Source organism: Salvelinus alpinus, chromosome 21 (assembly GCF_045679555.1).
Source record: "Salvelinus alpinus chromosome 21, SLU_Salpinus.1, whole genome shotgun sequence".
Lineage (NCBI taxonomy): Eukaryota > Metazoa > Chordata > Actinopteri > Salmoniformes > Salmonidae > Salvelinus > Salvelinus alpinus.
The window spans coordinates 24,773,573-24,792,923 of NC_092106.1; the positions used below are offsets into that span (position 1 = coordinate 24,773,573).

Below are 19,351 nucleotides of genomic sequence, written 5' to 3' on the forward strand. Positions count from 1 at the left end.
AAGCGTTGCAGGCAACTTGAGTCGGACCACAACAGGATTAATGATTCTCTCCACCACAAACGGACCAATGAACTTCTGTGACAGTTTCTTCGACTCAGTCCGTAGAGGAAGATCCCGTGTAGCCAACCAAACCTTATCTCCGACGGTATAAGCGGGGGCAGGAATACGGCGACGATTCGCCTGGATCTGATACCGGTCAGAAACTCTAAGGAGGGCCTTCCTGGCCCGATGCCAGGTCCGGTGGCAACGACGAATGTGGGCCTGGACAGAGGGAACGGAGAGATCCCTCTCCTGAGAAGGAAACAAGGGAGGTTGGTAACCGTACAGGCACTGGAAGGGAGACATCCCAGTGGCAGATGAAGGGAGAGTATTATGGGCATACTCGACCCAGGGTAACTGAGAGAACCAAGAGGTGGGATCAGAGGAGACAAGGCAGCGCAGCGTGGACTCCATCTTCTGGTTGGCTCTCTCCGCCTGACCATTAGATTGGGGGTGAAATCCAGATGTGAGACTGACTGTAGCTCCAATGGCCAAACAGAAGGATCTCCAGACAGCAGAGGTAAACTGAGGACCACGGTCAGAAACAATGTCACTGAGCAACCCGTGGACCCTGAAAACCTCCCTAACAAGGATCTCGGACGTCTCAGTGGCAGATGGAAGCTTGGAGATGGGGACAAAGTGAGCAAACTTGCTGAATCTGTCCACAATGGTCAGAATGACCGTGTTCCCAACAGAAGAGGGCAACCCCGTGACAAAGTCCAGGGCCAGATGCGACCAAGGTCGCCGGGGAATAGGTAGGGGGTGACGAAGCCCAGAGCTGGGCCGATTGGTACTCTTATTCTGCGCACAAACAGGACAAGCGGCAACAAACCTCCGGGTATCTTCTCCCATGGCAGGCCACCAAAATCGTCTGCGCAGTAGCGCCATAGTCCGAGCAACGCCAGGGTGACAAGCTATCTTGCTGGCGTGGGACAACTGAAGGACAGCAGAACGGACCGACTCAGGCACGAACAACCGACCGGGTGGACCGTTACCGGGGCCGGGCTGCGTCCGAAGGGCCGCCATCACATCCTCAATCCTCCATGTAACGCCTCCCACGACAAAGTTCTGGGGAAGAATCGTCTCAGTCTTGGCCCCACTCTCCTCCGTCTTGGAGAACATCCGGGACAAGGCGTCCGCCTTGCCGTTCTTCGACCCAGGTCGGAACGTCAGGGAAAAATTGAAGCGTCCAAAAAACAAAGCCCACCTGGCCTGACGGGAGTTGAGACGTTTAGCCGATTGCACGTAAGCCAGATTCTTGTGGTCAGTCCAGACCACAAACGGTTGCTCCGCTCCCTCCAACCAGTGGCGCCACTCCTCCAAGGCAAGCTTCACAGCGAGAAGCTCCCGGTTACCCACATCGTAGTTTCTCTCTGCTGGTGAAAGACGACAAGAGTAGAAGGCGCAGGGATGGAGTTTACCGTCAGTGGAGCTACGCTGGGACAGGATGGCGCCCACCCCCACATCAGACGCGTCCACCTCAACAACAAACTGACGGGAAGTGTCAGGTTGAGAGAGAATCGGGGCGTTGGTGAATCGGCTCTTCAAGTCCAGAAATGCTCGGTCTGCCTCAGGAGTCCAACAGAAATTTCTGGTGCAAGACGTCAGGGCAGTTAAAGGGGCGGCCACCCGGCTGTAATCACGGATAAACCTCCGATAGAAGTTCGCAAACCCCAGGAATCTCTGGAGCTGCAATCTCGTACCGGGCTGGGCCCAATCCCGAACCGCCCGAACCTTCTCTTGGTCCATCTTGATCTCTCCCCTGGAGATGATGTACCCGAGGAAGGACGTAGTGTGGGCGTGAAAATCACACTTTTCAGCCTTCACGAACAGGCGGTTCTCCAATAACCGCTGCAGGACCTGCTTGACATGCTGGACGTGGCTAGAAAGCTCCCTCGAGAAGATGAGGATATCATCCAGGTAAACGAACACAAAAATACCAATCATATCTCTCAGCACGTCATTCACCATACTTTGGAACACAGCAGGAGGGTTGGTCAGTCCAAACGGCATCACCTGGTACTCGAAATGTCCCATAGGTGTATTGAACCCAGTCAACCACTCGTCCCCCTCTCTGATCCGAACCAAATGATAAGCATTGCGTAGGTCAAGCTTCGTAAACACCGTAGCACCCTGTAAAGAGTCGAAAGCAGAGCTCATCAAGGGCAGGGGATACTTGTTTTTGACCGTAATATCATTCAACCCCCGATAATCAATACACGGTCGAAGAGAGCCATCCTTCTTGCTCACAAAAAAGAATCCTGCTCCCAGGGGTGATGACGAGGGGCGAATGAGACCTGCAGCTAGAGACTCCTTGATGTAGGTCTCCAAGGCTTCACGCTCAGGTCGAGAGATACTGTATAACCGTCCCTTGGGAAAGGCAGCTCCAGGGAACAGATTAATCGCACAGTCATAAGGTCGGTGGGGAGGAAGTGACAGAGCCTTCTGCTTACTGAATACTTCACCCAAATCGTGATATGTTTCTGGAACCAGGGACAAATCAGGAGGAGCAGACTCACTGACCTGACTGGGAACAGCATGAGAACAGGCAGTCCTAAGGCAGTTAGCATGACACTCAATGCTCCTACTAGTTACCTTACCCGTCACCCAATCAAACGAGGGCTTGTGTTCTCTCAGCCAGGGGTAACCAAGAACCAGAGGAACATGGGGCGAAGGCAGAATGAAGAAAGAGATAACCTCTGAATGATTCCCCGACAACAACATCTTAACCGGTTCAGTCCCCAATTTGTAAGTCGCTCTGGATAAGAGCGTCTGCTAAATGACTTAAATGTAAATGTAAATGTAAATGTAAATGAGGGGTGATGATCAGGACCAGGTGTGCAGATAGCTGATGGGATACAGGTGCGGGTAATCAGAGATCTCCCAACTAGCTATGTCGCCCGGCAACCAGACAGGGTGCGTTCCAGGACACCGGAAAAACACTCCAGGACAGAACACAGGCAAAAACAGACTCAGGAAGCGGGATTCGTGACACGCGGTCATCCCCCTCTTCAAAGGGGGTGACACTAGACCCAAACTGCTACAGACCTATATCTATCCTACCCTGTCTATCTAAGGTCTTTGAAAGCCAAGTTAACAAACAGATTACCGACCATTTCGAATCCCACCGTACCTTCTCTGCTATGCAATCTGGTTTCAGAGCTGGTCATGGGTGCACCTCAGCCACGCTCAAGGTCCTAAACGACATCATAACCGCCATTGATAAGAGACATTACTGTGCAGCCGTATTCATCGACCTGGCCAAGGCTTTCGACTCTGTCAATCAGCACATTCTTATTGGCAGACTCGGCAGCCTTGGTTTCTCAAATGATTGCTTTGCCTGGTTCATCAACTACTTCTCTGATAGAGTTCAGTGTGTCAAATCGGAGGGCCTGTTGTCCGGACCTCTGGCAGTCTCTATGGGGGTGCCACAGGGTTCAATTCTTGTATACATTTTCTTTGTATACATCAATGATGTCGCTTTGCTGCTGGTATTTGTCTGATCCACCTCTACGCAGACGACACCATTCTGTATACTTCTGGCCCTTCTTTGGACACTGTGTTAACTAACCTCCACAGACGACCTTCAATGCCATACAATTCTCCTTCCGTGGCCTCCAACTGCTCTTAAACGCAAGTAAAACTAAATGCATGCTCTTCAACCGATCTCAGCCCACACCTGGCCGCCCGTCCAGCATCACTACTCTGGACGGCTCTGACTTAGAATACGTGGACAACTACAACTACAAAGGTGTCTGGTTAGATTGTAAACTCTCCTTCCAGACTCACATTAAGCATCTCCAATCCAAAATTAAATCTAGAATCGGCTTCCTATATCGCAACAAAGCATCCTTCACTCATGTTGCCAAACATACCCTCGTAAAACTGACCATCCTACCGATCCTCGACTTCGGTGATGTCATCTATAAAATAGCCTCCAACACTCTACTCAACAAACTGGATGCAGTCTATCACAGTGCCATCCGTTTTGTCACCAAGCCCCATACACTACCCACCATTGCGACCTGTACGCTCTCGTTGGTTGGCCCTCGCTTCATACTCATCGCCAAACCCACTGGCTACAGGTCATCTACAAGTCTCTGCTAGGTAAAGCACTGCCTTATCTCAGCTCACTGGTCACCATAGCAGCACCCACACGTAGCACGCGCTTCAGCAGGTATATCTCACTGGTCACCCCCAAAGCCAATTCCTCCTTTGGTCGTCTTTCCTTCCAGTTCTCTGCTGCCAATGACTGGAATGAACTGCAAAAATCTCTGAAGCTGGAGACTCATATCTCCCTCACTAGCTTTAAGCACCAGCTGTCAGAACAGCTCACAGATCACTGCACCTGTACATACCCATCTGTAAACAGCCCATCTATCTACCTACCTCATCCCCATACTGTATTTATATATTTATCTTGCTCCTTTGCACCCCAGTATCTCCACTTGCACATTCATCTTCTGCACATCTACCATTCCAGTGTTTAATTGATATATTGTAATTACTTCGCCACCATGGCCTATTTATTGCCTTAACTCCCTTATCTTACCTCATTTGCACTCACTGTATATAGCCTTTTTGTTTTCTTTGTTCTACTGTATTATTGACTGTATGTTTTGTTTATTCCATGTGTAACTCTGTGTTGTTGTATGTGTCGAATTGCTATGTTTTATCTTGGCCAGGTCGCAGTTGCAAATGAGAACTTGTTCTCAACTAGCCTACCTGGTTAAATAAAGGTGAAATCAATTTTTAAAAAGTAAAAAATGAGACCGGTGGAAATCTGTCCTTTGGTCTGATGAGTCCAAATTTGAGATTTTTGGTTCCAACCGCCGTGTCGTTGTGAGACGCAGAGTAGGTGAACGGATGATCTCCGCATATGTGGTTCCCACCATGAAGCATGGAGGAGGTTTGATGGTGTGGTGGTGCTTTGCTGGTGACACTGTCTGTGATTTATTTAGAATTCAAGGCACACTTAACCAGCATGGCTACCACAGCATTCTGCAGTGATACGCCATTCCATCTGGTTTGCGCTTAGTGGGACTATCATTTGCTTTTCAACAGGACAATGACCCAAAACACACCTCCAGGCTGTGTAAGGGCTATTTGACCAAGAAGGAGAGTGATGAAGTGCTGCATCAGATAACCTGGCCTCCACAATCACCTGACCTCAACCCAATTGAGATGGTTTAGGATTATTTGGACCGCAGAGTGAAGAAAAAGCAGCCAACAAGTGCTCAGCATATGTGGGAACGCCTTCAAGACAGTTGGAAAAGCATTCCTCATGAAGCAGGTTGAGAGAATGCCAAGAGTGTGCAAAGCTGTCATCAAGCTACTTTGAAGAATCTCAACTATAAAATAGATTTAGTTTTGTTTAACACTTTTTTGTTTACTACATTATTCCATATGTGTTATTTCATAGTTTTAATATCTTCACTGTTATTCTACAATGTGGAAAATAGTCAGAAAAAAGAATAACCCTTGAATGAGTAGCTGTGTCCAAACGTTTGATTTGTACTGTATATTGGATCTTAATTTGACCAGTATTGTCACAGCAAAAGTGTTAAGGCTGTGTAAGGGAGGCGAAGTCAGGTGCAGGAGAGCAGAGTAGAGTAAACAGGTGCACTTTTATTCCGTACAACAATAGGCTCAAAAAGTGCCCAAAAACACTGAACATAAACTATAAAAGTATCGCGCGTGAACATACACCGTTAACAATGAACAATTACACACAAAGACATGATGGGGAGCAGAGGACTAAATACATGTAGATTGGGGAATGAAAACCAGGTGTGTAGGGAACAAGACAAAACAAATGGACATATGAAAAATGGAGCGGCGATGGCTAGAAAGCCGGTGACGTCGATCGCCGAACGCCGCCCGAACAAGGAGAGGAGCCGACTTCGGCGGAAGTCGTGACAAAAAGAATCCTGCAGCAACAGGATTTGAAATTTTAGTCCATAATGTTACTTGATCGGTGGTTAGGCTATTAGCCTGCTAAAATGAGGCTACATGAAAAGTGTGATACTGTTAATAACTGTGTGTTAGTGCGAGTTTTCAGTGAATTTATGTAAGTCATTAAGCTGATCTGCATTTTCTCAGCAGGAAAATTCGCAACAACAAAGTGTGATCAAATTAAGACCCTGCGCCTGTAGTATACCCATTCAAGTCAGTTGTCATGCCATCAATTTTTTTTGTTCTCTTTGTTCTCCTCTCTTACAGTTTTTAGCGAAGATCTACGTTCCAGCTTATATTTTGTCAATGCATCTTTGCAAGAGGTAGTGTTTGCCAGCACCACAGGGACCCTGGTGCCCTGTCCCGCTGCAGGGGTGCCCCCCGCCTCTCTGCGCTGGTACCTGGCCACCGAAGAGGAGATCTACGATGTGCCCGGGATCCGCCACGTGCACTCCAATGGCACCCTCCAGATCTTTAACTTCCTCCCCTCCAGCTTTAGTAAGCTAATCCATGACAATACCTACTATTGCACAGCTGAAAATCCTTCAGGGAAAATAAGAAGTCAAGATGTCCACGTTAAGGCCGGTAAGTGTTTCTTTTAAATAGTAACTGTTGTTTTCATTCCTTAATTTCTTCTTGTATGTATTTCATTTGCTTTTTCCAAATGCCACCCCTCTTGCTATCCTCAGTATTTCGGGAGCCCTACACCGTTCGGGTGGAGGACCAGAAAGCCATGAGAGGCAATGTAGCGGTCTTCAAGTGCATTATCCCTGCCTCCGTGGAGGCTTACGTCACTGTCGTATCGTGGGAGAAAGACACAGTCTCACTATCCTCAGGTAAGACAATATTCTTATATCTTGGTCAGAATTTTGTTAAATTCCTTGCTTGGACTCTTCAAATCAGCTATTGGGTTACAAGTTCAGAAGAGGGATTCTTAGGTGTAGCAAACAAAACAAGATTTGTTTACACAGACAGTGCTATGGATCCAAAGGTTTCTACATGTGAAGCCTTCCCTGGTTTGCTCTTTGTACTTGGGCCACTGTTCTGTCTCTCTGTGACTTACCTGCTTGTGGTCTCAGTCAGCCATTACTGGAGCTCCATGAAATCCTGTCCTCCAACAGTAATAGCAAGGCTAATGTCTGTCTGTCATTTTGACCCACCCCCGACCCCCTCGATTGGAATCATTCATTGCACAGGTTGATATTGTACATTAAACGTTCGATTGATGCCCACCCTATGGGCAATTTTGCTTTATATGGTGCATTTAGAAAAAATATAGACAAGCACGCACCTCAAGCCATTTGACAGAGGGCAAATTGTGGGACATGTTTTAGTAACATTTTAAATGTGTCTGCTCAAGCACAAAGATCCCTTCTGTGATCCATGTCTGTGCGTACTGGTTGCTAGTCGGGGGCATTACTGTTTCTGCTGCTGTAAGGAGATATTATATGATCTATAATGACTGCACATGAGTTTTGCAGATTCAGACGAGTGAAAAAGATGCTAGCCTCTGTGAAACCTAGAAGTTATCACTTTTTACTGTGTCACATTCATAGCCTTGAAAAGTAGAGTAGCATGGAAAGTGGGATTTTGACTTCTCTCGTTTAAATGATGTGCTTAACTATATAACATAGGGCAGATGTGTAATAGCTAGTGTTTTTTTAAAGTGAATTTAGGTCATGCAGTATTGTATTCCTATGGAACCTTTATTTTAATTTGTTCAACTTTTACTGCACAACAGCCAGGGTATTGTAAAGGTGAATAATGTGTAGGAGCAGTGATGTGTTTTATCATCACCCAGTTCTTAGGAGTGCTTTTACATGCATTACAAACAATCTAGATGGGATTGTCCCTGTTTATTCCACACGAAGCCTGTCAGAAGCATCAGCAGCATGGTCAGAATAAGTGCTCTTTCCCTGCTAAATATTTTATGATGTCCTGATGCATGAGCAAATGCACCTTACACTGTTATGGAGAGGGTATGTTTACGGCATGAGCAGGGGTTACAATGGGCATTAAAAGGTGTGTGTTTTATTTCTTTACCGGGGGTTTGTTCCCAGGTTGTGTGCGTGTATATGTTTGTATATATGTTAGCATAAGGTTATCAACCAGGCCTGGAAACAAAGCAGATTGACCCAACCTATTCTTCTCTGACGGTTGCCAGCCTTGCACTTTACATTTTTAATGAAAGAAGACTTGGTCTCGGTTGACACAAAATAAAGCTATCCAACTGCTGTGCTAAATTATTAATCTAAGGTTTTTGACTGGTACTGTATGTATTTTATGGATTCATGTTTCATATAATCCATTTAAAGTAGACACCTTAGCATGAAGTGTTATCCTATATTGTCACGTTCCTGACCTGTTTTCTGTTGTTTTGTATGTGTGTGATGGTCAGGGCGTGAGTTTTGGGTGGGCATTCTATGTTGTGTGTTTCTATGTTGGTTTAGGGTTGCCTGGTATGGCTTTTAATTAGAGGCAGGTGTTTTGCGTTCCTCTAATTAAGAGTCATATTTAGGTAGGTTGTTTCACTGTGTTCGTTGTGGGTGGTTGTTACCTGTCTCTGTGTTTGTGTTCTGCACCAGATAGGTCTGTATCGGTTTTGCACGTTTGTTATTTTATAAGTTGTTTGTAGTGTTCACTTGTTCTTATAATTAAACATGTTGAGCACTGGCTACGCTGCATTTTGGTCCTCTCCTTCACCCCAGGAAGAAAACCTTTACATATATATCTTAAAAATCATATTTTAATATGTACAAGCGACTGGTTTGCATTGCGTCTCATCTGAAGCCTTTGAATTTCCAGTGATTCATGTCAGGGGAAAGGATATGTATAATTACAGACTAGGGCTGGTTTTAATTAATCAACTGTGATTGAAAAGTTAATTACAATATGAATTACCTCTTAAAATAAGGACTGCTTAGTAGTCATTTGAAGTGGCCCTGTTTTCAGTCTGAATGAGCACCGCAACTCACAAGCCCTAATGTTGCCACTAACTTACCATTAACCTGTCATGCATTTTAAAATGTACCTCACTGTGCAGCTTTTCAAATTCACGGCAGCCGCTCGGCTCCACTCTGCTTTTGATAAACAATTGACAGAGCTAATAGGGAGATGAAAGAGAAAAAGAGTGCAGCGCGGCTGCCTTTTATATGGGACGCCTAATGTATCTCCAGCTTCTTTATGTGTGTGTATCAAGTGGTGGGGTTGTTGAATATGGGATGGGCTGGATGGCACATCTTTTTGTCTTCTGCATCTGATTTGCCTTTGCCTTTGTCTCTCACCTTTCACATGTGATCCAATTTAATGAGGGGGCCTTGATGGGAGAAAGGCTGATCAAAACTAGCTCTCTAAGGGATGCATATAACATGTGGGCATACAGGTTTGTATTCCAGTCCTATGGTTATACAATAACTTATTCTTCCTCTCTTCTCTCTCACACTCTTCCTCTTTGTTTTGCTGGATGAAGTAGATGTGGGGTTTGCTGCACAGTGAACCTGTCTCATTCAGAGCACGTCTCTGCATGGCCCTGCATTGGTCCTCTGGGTTTCAGTCTCCTCCAATGATGCTACACTCTGCACCTACTAGGAAACTTGTATTCATCCATGTGAGGTGGGACTTTGTCTTGAGTGAATGGTGTATACAGTATCTTACACATGTAGATTGCTGGCGTTCGCAAACAGTTGCACATATTTAAATGTTCATTTAAGTGTCAGGATGTTTCCATAGTGCTGCTGCATCAGACCTTTTTGCACCAAGTTTGTAACCTGGTAGATCACATTGCCCCAGACAGACAGACCAACAGACAGGTACAAGGCCTGTGTATGAGCATGACGGCCAGTGTCTGTCTACTGTTGCTGTGAGGAAAAGTAGAGGCTGGTCCTCTGATGCCTGGAGATAGTGCTTTCTCATTAGAACAAACACACGTGCCTTTCATCTTTTCAAGCTGAAGATTAAGCTGGAGATGGTGCAAGGAAAGCTTTTCTCAAGCATTAAGGCACAGGCTTACTGCAATGCTGGAGGGGAAGGATGACTGTAAGCCTCTCCCTCCTCCTCTTTCTCCTTTTCCTTCTCTCTCCTCTTTTTCTCCCTCTCCTCTCTCCTCTCTTTTTCTCTCTCCTTCTCGCTCCTCTCTCTTTCTCACTCTCATTCTCTCTCCTCTCTTTCTCCATCTCCTCTCTCCCCTCTCTTTCTCCCTCTCCTTCTCTCTTCTGTCTTTCTCCCTCTCCTTCTCGCTCCTCTCTCCTCCTCTTTCTCCTTCTCATCACCTCTTTGCCTTCCTCACTTATAAGGAATGTTGTTGAAAGGCATTTGTTATTACATGTATTGGTGAATGCATTGTATACTGAGCAGCTTTCCTATTTCTTAGTGTTGGTACAATACCATAATGGTATTAAATGCAGTCATATGTACTGTATAATCTTCTGGATTTGACCTTTTATAAGGGTCGTAGTGGCCAGAGAAAAGGGCCTTACGATTCTACTGATGCAGTCATAAAGTCTCTATCCTGGATGATCAGTGAGTCTTCTTCCTGTTCATCATTTACTGGCCTTGACTGCCAGCCTGCCATCGTCCATTGCGTAACACTTGGCAGAAGGCCCGAGTCAATTTCCTGCTGGCTGCAAAACACTGTTTTCTATTTGGTTTATGCAAATGTACCATCTAATGTTCTGAGCATTACCAGAGCCCCTGGAAACATTTTTCAGTCACATTTATGTGGGCTGCTTCACAACTGTGTACTTAACACTAACTGTTTAAATGCCACTGCAATCTCTCCTCCTGCTCCTGATGCCTCACCCTCATTCAAGGTACTTGAGTAGTGCTAATCAAAGCTTATCAAGGAGTTTGCCTGCTAATAGCATCAGTGTCTTAACCAGCCAATCTCCATAATGTCTGGGATGCCCTTACAGGAGCTAGAGTAGGGAAGGAAGGAAGCTATCATCACACAGCAGGGATTTATCTAGTCAGCTTCATGACACCTCCCCATTTTTCGCTGGGATTGACAGAGGGCACCTACAGGCAGGCAGAGACAGGACAGTTAAATTACCCCGGAACCAACCCAAAGTCAGGCCAACCTTGAAAAGAGGGCAGAAAGAAGCTCTTACTGGTTCTGTTGGTGTGCCGAGGGGGAAGAAGACAATGGAGAGGAGAGTGGGCGAGGCTGAAGCTTTCCTTGGTAAACATAGGCGTCCACACTGCATTGCATGGGCCACATTGTTATCTCCCTCTCTCTCTTTCTCAGAAAGAGGGAGAGCATGATCTCTATCTAACCACAGAACAATTACGAGGAATCCCTGGGCTAGTGTGTGTGTGTGTGTGTGTGTGTGTGTGTGTGTGCCTGCAGGTGCTATTCCTCCCACCCTGCAGTAAAGCCTTATGAAACAACACAGCACATAATTTTACTCCTGCTCCACCCAGAGCAGCAGCAACTGAAATGCTGACCCTCATCTTTCACTAGATCCTAGTTCATAGTCTACTCATGCACAGCTGCTAGAAAGCTTGGGGAGATGGGGTATTGGGAGTGTGTGCACGACTGTGAGTGTGTGCGTGTGTGGAGAAGGATACAATCCAGAACTATCAATACTTGTGTGCATTAATCACGCGGCTGCCAGAGAGAATTATGGGAACATGAGCTGAAGGATGCATTTGTGCATTTGCAGCATGAATGCTGTTTGAAGGGGAGTTTGTGGAATTGGGGTGAGGGGAGAATGGACCCTTTTCTATGTGAGCAGAGGAGATGGTCTGGGGTGGGTTGTTGATCTAAATGTACATCAACACAGTGATATTTTTGTTATATGGCCATATGAACTCTTGAGAACTGCACTGCTGGGTTTTCATTTCATGTTAAAAACATATTGTTCACACAACTCAGCCCTCAATATGAATCATAGAAGATATGTTGTTCTTCTATTTTATTCATATGTCAAGATGGCATGTTGGAGTAAACGAGTAACCAACTGTCTTTGCTATTGCTGTCTGATGTTTGAAGTCCTCAGCTTTGTGGGACAGAGGGAGGGAGGCAGTGTTGGGGTCAATTCAAATTGAAGTCGGTCAATTCAGAAATTAAGCTACATTTCCAATTCAATAATTGAGAAAAGGGCAACTATTTTCATGACTTCTGAATAAACTGGACAGGAGAAGCTATTCATTTCAGTTGTTCAATTTTTTAAATAAAAAATTCAGATCACTTCCTGAATTCAGTGACTTCAATTTGAAGTGACACCAACCATGGAGGGAGGGATAGAATTGTTTGTGTACTTTTACATTGTACAACATGAGTAAAACATAAATTGTATGAGGTGCACTCACCTCTTTTAGTAGGGATGTACAGTATAAATTAAGTAGTCAGAGTATTACTGCAGTATTACAATAGTATAGCAATTTTCTATTGAGGAGGCGAAGCACCAGATTTCCTGCTGATACATTACTGTAGTATTACTGCAGTATTATAGTCATTTTCTATTGAGGAGGCCGAGCACCAGATTTCCTGCTGATACAGTGCCTGCCTGTCACCCAGCCTAGCAGAGCTATAGAAAACAACAACTGTTGATCACAGTTAGAGCTCTGAGCAGGCGTTCTTACATCACAGTCAGAGCTCTGAGCAGGCATTCTTACATCACAGTTAGAGCTCTGAGCAGGCGTTCTTACATCACAGTTAGAGCTCTGAGCAGGCGTTCTTACATTACAGTCAGAGCTCTGAGCAGGCGTTCTTACATCACAGTCAGAGCTCTGAGCAGGCGTTCTTACATCACAGTCAGAGCTCTGAGCAGGCGTTCTTACATCACAGTTAGAGCTCTGAGCAGGCATTCTTACATCACAGTTAGAGCTCTGAGCAGGCGTTCTTACATCACAGTCAGAGCTCTGAGCAGGCGTTCTTACATTACAGTCAGAGCTCTGAGCAGGCGTTCTTACATCACAGTCAGAGCTCTGAGCAGGCGTTCTTACATCACAGTCAGAGCTCTGAGCAGGCGTTCTTACATCACAGTCAGAGCTCTGAGCAGGCGTTCTTACATCACAGTCAGAGCTCTGAGCAGGCGTTCTTACATCACAGTCAGAGCTCTGAGCAGGCGTTCTTACATCACAGTCAGAGCTCTGAGCAGGCGTTCTTACATCACAGTCAGAGCTCTGAGCAGGCGTTCTTACATCACAGTCAGAGCTCTGAGCAGGCGTTCTTACATCACAGTCAGAGCTCTGAGCAGGCGTTCTTACATCACAGTCAGAGCTCTGAGCAGGCGTTCTTACATCACAGTCAGAGCTCTGAGCAGGCGTTCTTACATCACAGTCAGAGCTCTGAGCAGGCGTTCTTACATCACAGTCAGAGCTCTGAGCAGGCGTTCTTACATCACAGTCAGAGCTCTGAGCAGGCATTCTTACATCACAGTCAGAGCTCTGAGCAGGCATTCTTACATCACAGTCAGAGCTCTGAGCAGGCGTTCTTACATCACAGTCAGAGCTCTGAGCAGGCGTTCTTACATCACAGTTAGAGCTCTGAGCAGGCGTTCTTACATCACAGTTAGAGCTCTGAGCAGGCGTTCTTACATCACAGTTAGAGCTCTGAGCAGGCGTTCTTACATCACAGTCAGAGCTCTGAGCAGGCATTCTTACATCACAGTTAGAGCTCTGAGCAGGCATTCTTACATCACAGTTAGAGCTCTGAGCAGGCGTTCTTACATCACAGTTAGAGCTCTGAGCAGGCGTTCTTACATCACAGTTTACTGATAAATAAGAGCAATATGGCAGCCATTGGGCCGCTTAGGATGAAAATGATTAGGTGGTGATCTGTGGAGCGATGGGTACTAAGTATGGTTTAATCTTTAATAAGCAGTGATGGGTTTATGGTATTTTGCATTTTGGTATCAGTCGTTGGAACTGGAATGGGCCTTTCCAGTGCTTATGGATTACACTGCTGTACTAGTGGACTGGACCCAGGCCAGCCTCCATCATGGCAGCTGGCCAAGAAACAGATTAGTAATAAGCACGGCGTGAGATAATTACGGGCAGAACAACCAATTCATTTCTGTTTATAAACCACTCCTAGATGTGGGGTTGTGTTTACCCATGGTGCAGTGGTGTGTTGGTGGCAGGTGGCGAGGGTTGTGGTTGGCGCCTCTCATATGGTCTGGAACACAGGATAAATACAGAGAAGAGAGGCCAATTGATGTTCAATCAACCTCCCAGAATGCAGCAGTGTCTAATCCCATCTTAAAAGCCTTGAAAAAGGCACTTAAAGAAACTAAAGCACCCACTGACTGACCAATGGGATTTTATTTTCTCTCCTTCATCCTTTCAATCTGAGATGAATGCATCTTCCTCTCAGGGTGGTCAATCTAGAAAAATACAGTAAATCGCATTTAGTCCATTAAACTTTCACACTAAAGCCGTGAGCCATTCTGCCCATACTTGGGGCATTAACGCTGATTGGAAACAGTCAAGACATTGAAGACACTGAAGTAAACTAATCAAGTGGAGTGAAACTGCTTCTTGTGCGACAAAGAACTCATCTCAGACAACAAATGGCATTGCAGTTTTGGTGTTGTTGTTGGATATCATAATTGTATTCAAACAAAGCTGAGCTGGAATCATGCAATTAAAAAAAATATTTGATACAAATCTGTTATTAGTGTTAATATACTGTGTGTCTATAGTGTACCAGTGCTCCTCACCACTGCTCCCTGACAGTATTATCATTTTAAGGAGACCTTCCATCTCTGTTTTGATGGATGAAACATCAACCTTCATTGGCCCCTTTTCTACAGCCCTATATGGCCAACTCCTTCTTCTTCTTCCCCCTCTCCCTTCTTCCTTGACACTAACCCTAGGAACATGGACAAAGAGCACCAGTGGCATGTCTTTGACCACTCCTTCCCCCTTCAGCCTACACTACAGTATGTCTCCCTTGAATGTGAGTATCAGACCTGCGGTGTGTGGTGGATTTGTGTGCATTGTTATCTATCCATCCATCCAGGACGGACAGACTGTCAGACAGTTTCTCATCAGGAGAGAATAGCAATTAGTGTTAGCATGGTGAAATGGTTTAGGGAGTTGGATAGCATGGTAGGGTCTATGGGTTGGTCTAGGATAGGTCGTTTGAGTGCTTCTGGTGGCAGCAGGGTGGAGGTGTGGCTCTCTCCTGGCTGTCACTAAGATGCTTATGGTCTAGAAAAGGGGTGGCCTGGATAGCTAACTGGGTGTGCAGGATTTTGTTCCAGCCATGTACTAATATAACAAACCTGATTCAGCTTACCTGAAATAACAAAAGTGAGGCTCGTTAAGTAGGGATGCGATTTATTTTGAGATGCACAGACGTCTGCATTGGGCTTGGTAGGTGCACTCTTGACATTTTCCATTTTGTGCATACCGCAGTGAAAGGGAAAGCAATTATCTGTCCCTGTCTTCCTTTGGTATTATGGAGCCTTTCATAGTGTTGTTGACTGTGACGTCACAAGGTGGCGGCTGTGGAGACTGACCTTTTGACAGACGCAGCCTGCAATCTTCACATCCGTGTAGGAGTTCAGCCAGACAATCAGAGCAGCTCCTGCTGCTGCACAGTCTTATCACCTGCATACAGCTGCTGCTGCCCCTCTGATGGAGCAAGGAGGAGAGGGAGGGAGTGAGGGAAGGAGGGAGGGAAGAAGCAAGAGTGAGAGGGAGAGATGTTTCTGCGGTCCAATAGGATGATTTCCGCTGCATGTACCAGGACATATCCATGTATTTTAAAGCACTACGTTCACATTTCATTTTCAGGGTTTGATATTGCTGTTGTGCTTAAACATATTTGAAGAAGAGTTTTTTTAATGCTGTTTGAAACATTGTCAGTGCCTCAATCATTGTAATTAAGTGTGACGGTAGAAAAAATGTTAGATAGGGTTTTAGAGCAAAAGCATGCTTTGTAGCCTTAGTGAAATTAAATAAATAAAAAAAGCTCAATCTGAATTGATTTTCCTGTTAAGTTCTGCTGTACTTGTTACCATGGAAACCTGGTCATGTTCCCCTGGCCTCCTAGGGCAAGTATAATTGTTGTCTGTTTTTCAAAGCCAAATTCTCCAGCTCTCTCAATGGTTCATCTACCAATCAAATACAAAAAACATTCTCAAGGATATATTCCTTCTGGAGTCTCTACAATTGGAGCTTTATGAACCTGCCTGTGTAGCATTTAGCAGTCTCTGACTACTATCATAAAAAGATAGTGTACTATGTTTACCTTTGCTGGCAATAAAGTAATGCCTTCTCTTCTCCCATTCTATTTGATTATACATTATTGCCTACTGCAAAGGACTGTTGCATTTGTAATGTAAATAGCTGCTTGTAGCGATGTACAGTAACTGCCATTGCCAAGTCTCTCTCATACTGTTTTTACAGGATTTCTATTTCCTACCCAAATGAGAGGAGAGAGAGAGAGCTCTCGTTTTCTTACAGGAATAATTAGCTGAAATTGGGGCGGTGTCGCATGCTCACTCAGCAAAAAGGCCTGGGAGGGTTCTCAACTTTTCGGCTTTGATTCAAAGGGGACTTTGGGGTCACCAGTTTCCTCAGTATTTCAAGTCAGATATTGTCCTGTCACTGTGTTGGACCTATCCCAACTTTCTCTTCCAGATCAATAGTAATTAATAGTCCTCCCTAGAGGGATACTCACTGAAGTATCCATGTACTGTATGGTAAACAGTCAGACAGCTCTGTAGAAGAGAGGTTTAGAATAGCTTGCATTTGATACTAGGCACAGTGGTCATATGTTACTTCCTAGCCTTTTTGCTGTTTTGATAAAGACATTCTGTACAGTATAAAAGCAAGGGTCTGGTCTTAACTGGACACCTGGTGTTTACCTGCACACCATCAATCAAAGTCCCCATGGCCAAAATCATCTTTTTGACAAATGTACATTTATTGAGAGATTGAGAGAAAGACTAATATTTTTTGAAATCTCATGTTTATTTTATTGTTATTGTTATTTTATATGACAAATGATTATATAGAAAGCCTATTATTATTCTTAAATGTATTTCATTTGTCAGTAAGCAAGCTTGGCACACCTGTATTTAGGGAGTTTCTCCCATTCTTCTCTGCAGATCCTCTCAAGCTCTGTCAGGTTGGATGGGGAGCGTCGCAGCACAGTTATTTTCAGGCCTCTCCAGAGATGTTCGATCGGGTTCAAGTCCGGGCTCTGGCTGGGTCACTCAAAGACATTCAGAGACTTGTCCCGTAGCCACTCCTGCGTTGTCTTTGCTGTGGGCTTAGGGTCGTTGTCCTGTTGGAAGGTGAACCTTCACCCCAGTCTGAGGTCCTGTGCGCTATGGAGCAGGTTTTTATCCAGGATCTCTCTGTACTTTGCTCCGTTCATCTTTCCCTCGATCCTGACTGGTCTCTCAGTCCCTGCAGCTGAAAAACATCTCCACAGCATGATGCTGCCACCACCATGCTTCACTGTAGGGATGGTGCCAGGTTTCCTCCAGATGTGACGCTGGGCAATCAGGCAGTGTTCAATCTTGAATCCATCAGACCAGAAAATCTAGTTTCTTTAGGTGCCTTCTGGCAAACTCCAAGCGGGCTGTCATGTGCCTTTTACTGAGGAGTGGCTTCCATCTGGCCACTCTACCATAAAGGCCTGATTGGTGGAGTGCTGCAGAGATGGTTGTCCTTCTGGAAGGTTCTCCCATCTCCACAGAGGAACTATGGTCAAAGTGACCATCGGGTTCTTGGTCACCTCCCTGACCAAGCCCCTTCTCCCGCAATTGCTCAGTTAGACCGGGCATCCAGCACTAAGAAGAGTCTTGGTGGTTCCAAACTTCTTCCATTTAAGTAGGATGGAGGCCACTGTGTTCTTGGGGAACTTCAATGCTGCAGACATTTTTTAGTACCCTTCCCCAGATCTGTACCTCAGATCCTCAAAAAGTTTGACAGCTGCACCATCGAGAGCATCCTGACTGGTTGCATCACTGCCTGGTATGGCAACTGCTCGGCCTCCGACCGCAAGGCACTACAGAGAGTAGTACGTACGTCCCAGTACATCACTGGGACCAAGCTTCCTGCCATCCAGAACCTCTATACCAGGCGGTGTCAGAGGAAGGCCCTAAAAATTGTCAAGGACTCCAGCCACCCAAGTCATAGACTGTTCTCTCTGCTACTGCACGGCAAGTGGTACCGGAGCGCCAAGTCTAGGTCCAAAATACTTCTTAACAGCTTCTACCCCCAAGCCAAAAGATTCCTGAACAGCTAATCAAATGGCTACCCAGACCATTTGCATAGCCTCCCCTTTTACGCTGCTGCTACTCTCTGTTTATTATCTATGAATAGTCACTTTAACTCTACCTACATGTGCATATTACCTCAATTACCTCGACTAACCGGTGCCCCAGCACATTGACTCTGTACCAGTACCCCCTGTATATAGCCTCGCTATTGTTATTTTACTGTTGCTCTTTAATTATTTGTTACTGTTCTTTTTTCTTTTTCACTTATCTATTTACTTATTTTTTCTTAAAACTACATTGTTGTAAGTAAGCATTTCACTGTAAGGTTTACACCTGTAGTATTCAACGCATGTGACAAATACATTTGATTTGATTTGACACAATCCTGTCTCGGAGCTTCACAGACAATGTCATTCGATCTCATGGCTTGGTTTTTGCTCTGACATGCACTGTGGGACCTTACGTAGACAGGTGTGTGCCTTTCCAAATCATGTCCAATCAATTGAAGTTACCACAGGTGAACTCCAATCAAGTTGTAGAAACATGTCAAAGATGCTCAATGGAAACAGAATGCACCTGAGCTCAATTTCGAGTCTCATAGATAAGGGTCTGAATACTTATGTTAATACGGTATTTTTATTTTTTTCTAAAAACCTGTTTTTGCTTTGTCATTATGGGGTATTGTGTGTAGATTGATGAGATTTTTTTTTTTTTTAATCCATTTTAGAATAAGGCTGTAATGTAACAAAATGTGGAAAAAGTCAAGGGGTCTGAATACTTTCCGAATGCACTGTATATACACTGAGTGTATAAACATAAGGAACACCTTCCTAATATTGAGTTGCACCCCCTTTTGCCCTCAAAACAACCTCAATTCTTCAGGACATGAAGAAGGTGCTGAAAACGTTCCACAGGGATGCTGGCCATGTTGACTCCACTGCTTCCCACATTTGTGTCAATTTAGCTGGATGTCCTTTGGGTGGTGGACCATTCTTGATACACATGGGAAAGTGTTGAGCGTGAAAAACCAAGCAGTGTTGGAGTTCTTGACACACTCAAACTGGTGCACCTGGCACCTACTACTATATCCTGTTCAAAGGCACAACTTTTGTCTTGCCCATTCAACCTCTGAATGGCACATACACAATCCATGTCTCAATTGTCTCAATTGT

The 19,351-nt window shown here is 45.1% G+C and overlaps 1 protein-coding gene across 1 annotated transcript in view; it reads left to right on the forward strand.

The window, feature by feature from the left end:
• LOC139548594 (cell adhesion molecule DSCAM-like) overlaps positions 1-19,351 on the forward strand; it is a 149,107-nt gene that overhangs the window by 21,277 nt on the left and 108,479 nt on the right. The window contains exons 2-3 of the mRNA XM_071358378.1: positions 6,262-6,579; positions 6,684-6,830. Of these exons, the coding sequence (XP_071214479.1) occupies positions 6,262-6,579; positions 6,684-6,830 (465 nt within the window). The remainder of the gene's footprint in view (positions 1-6,261; positions 6,580-6,683; positions 6,831-19,351) is intronic.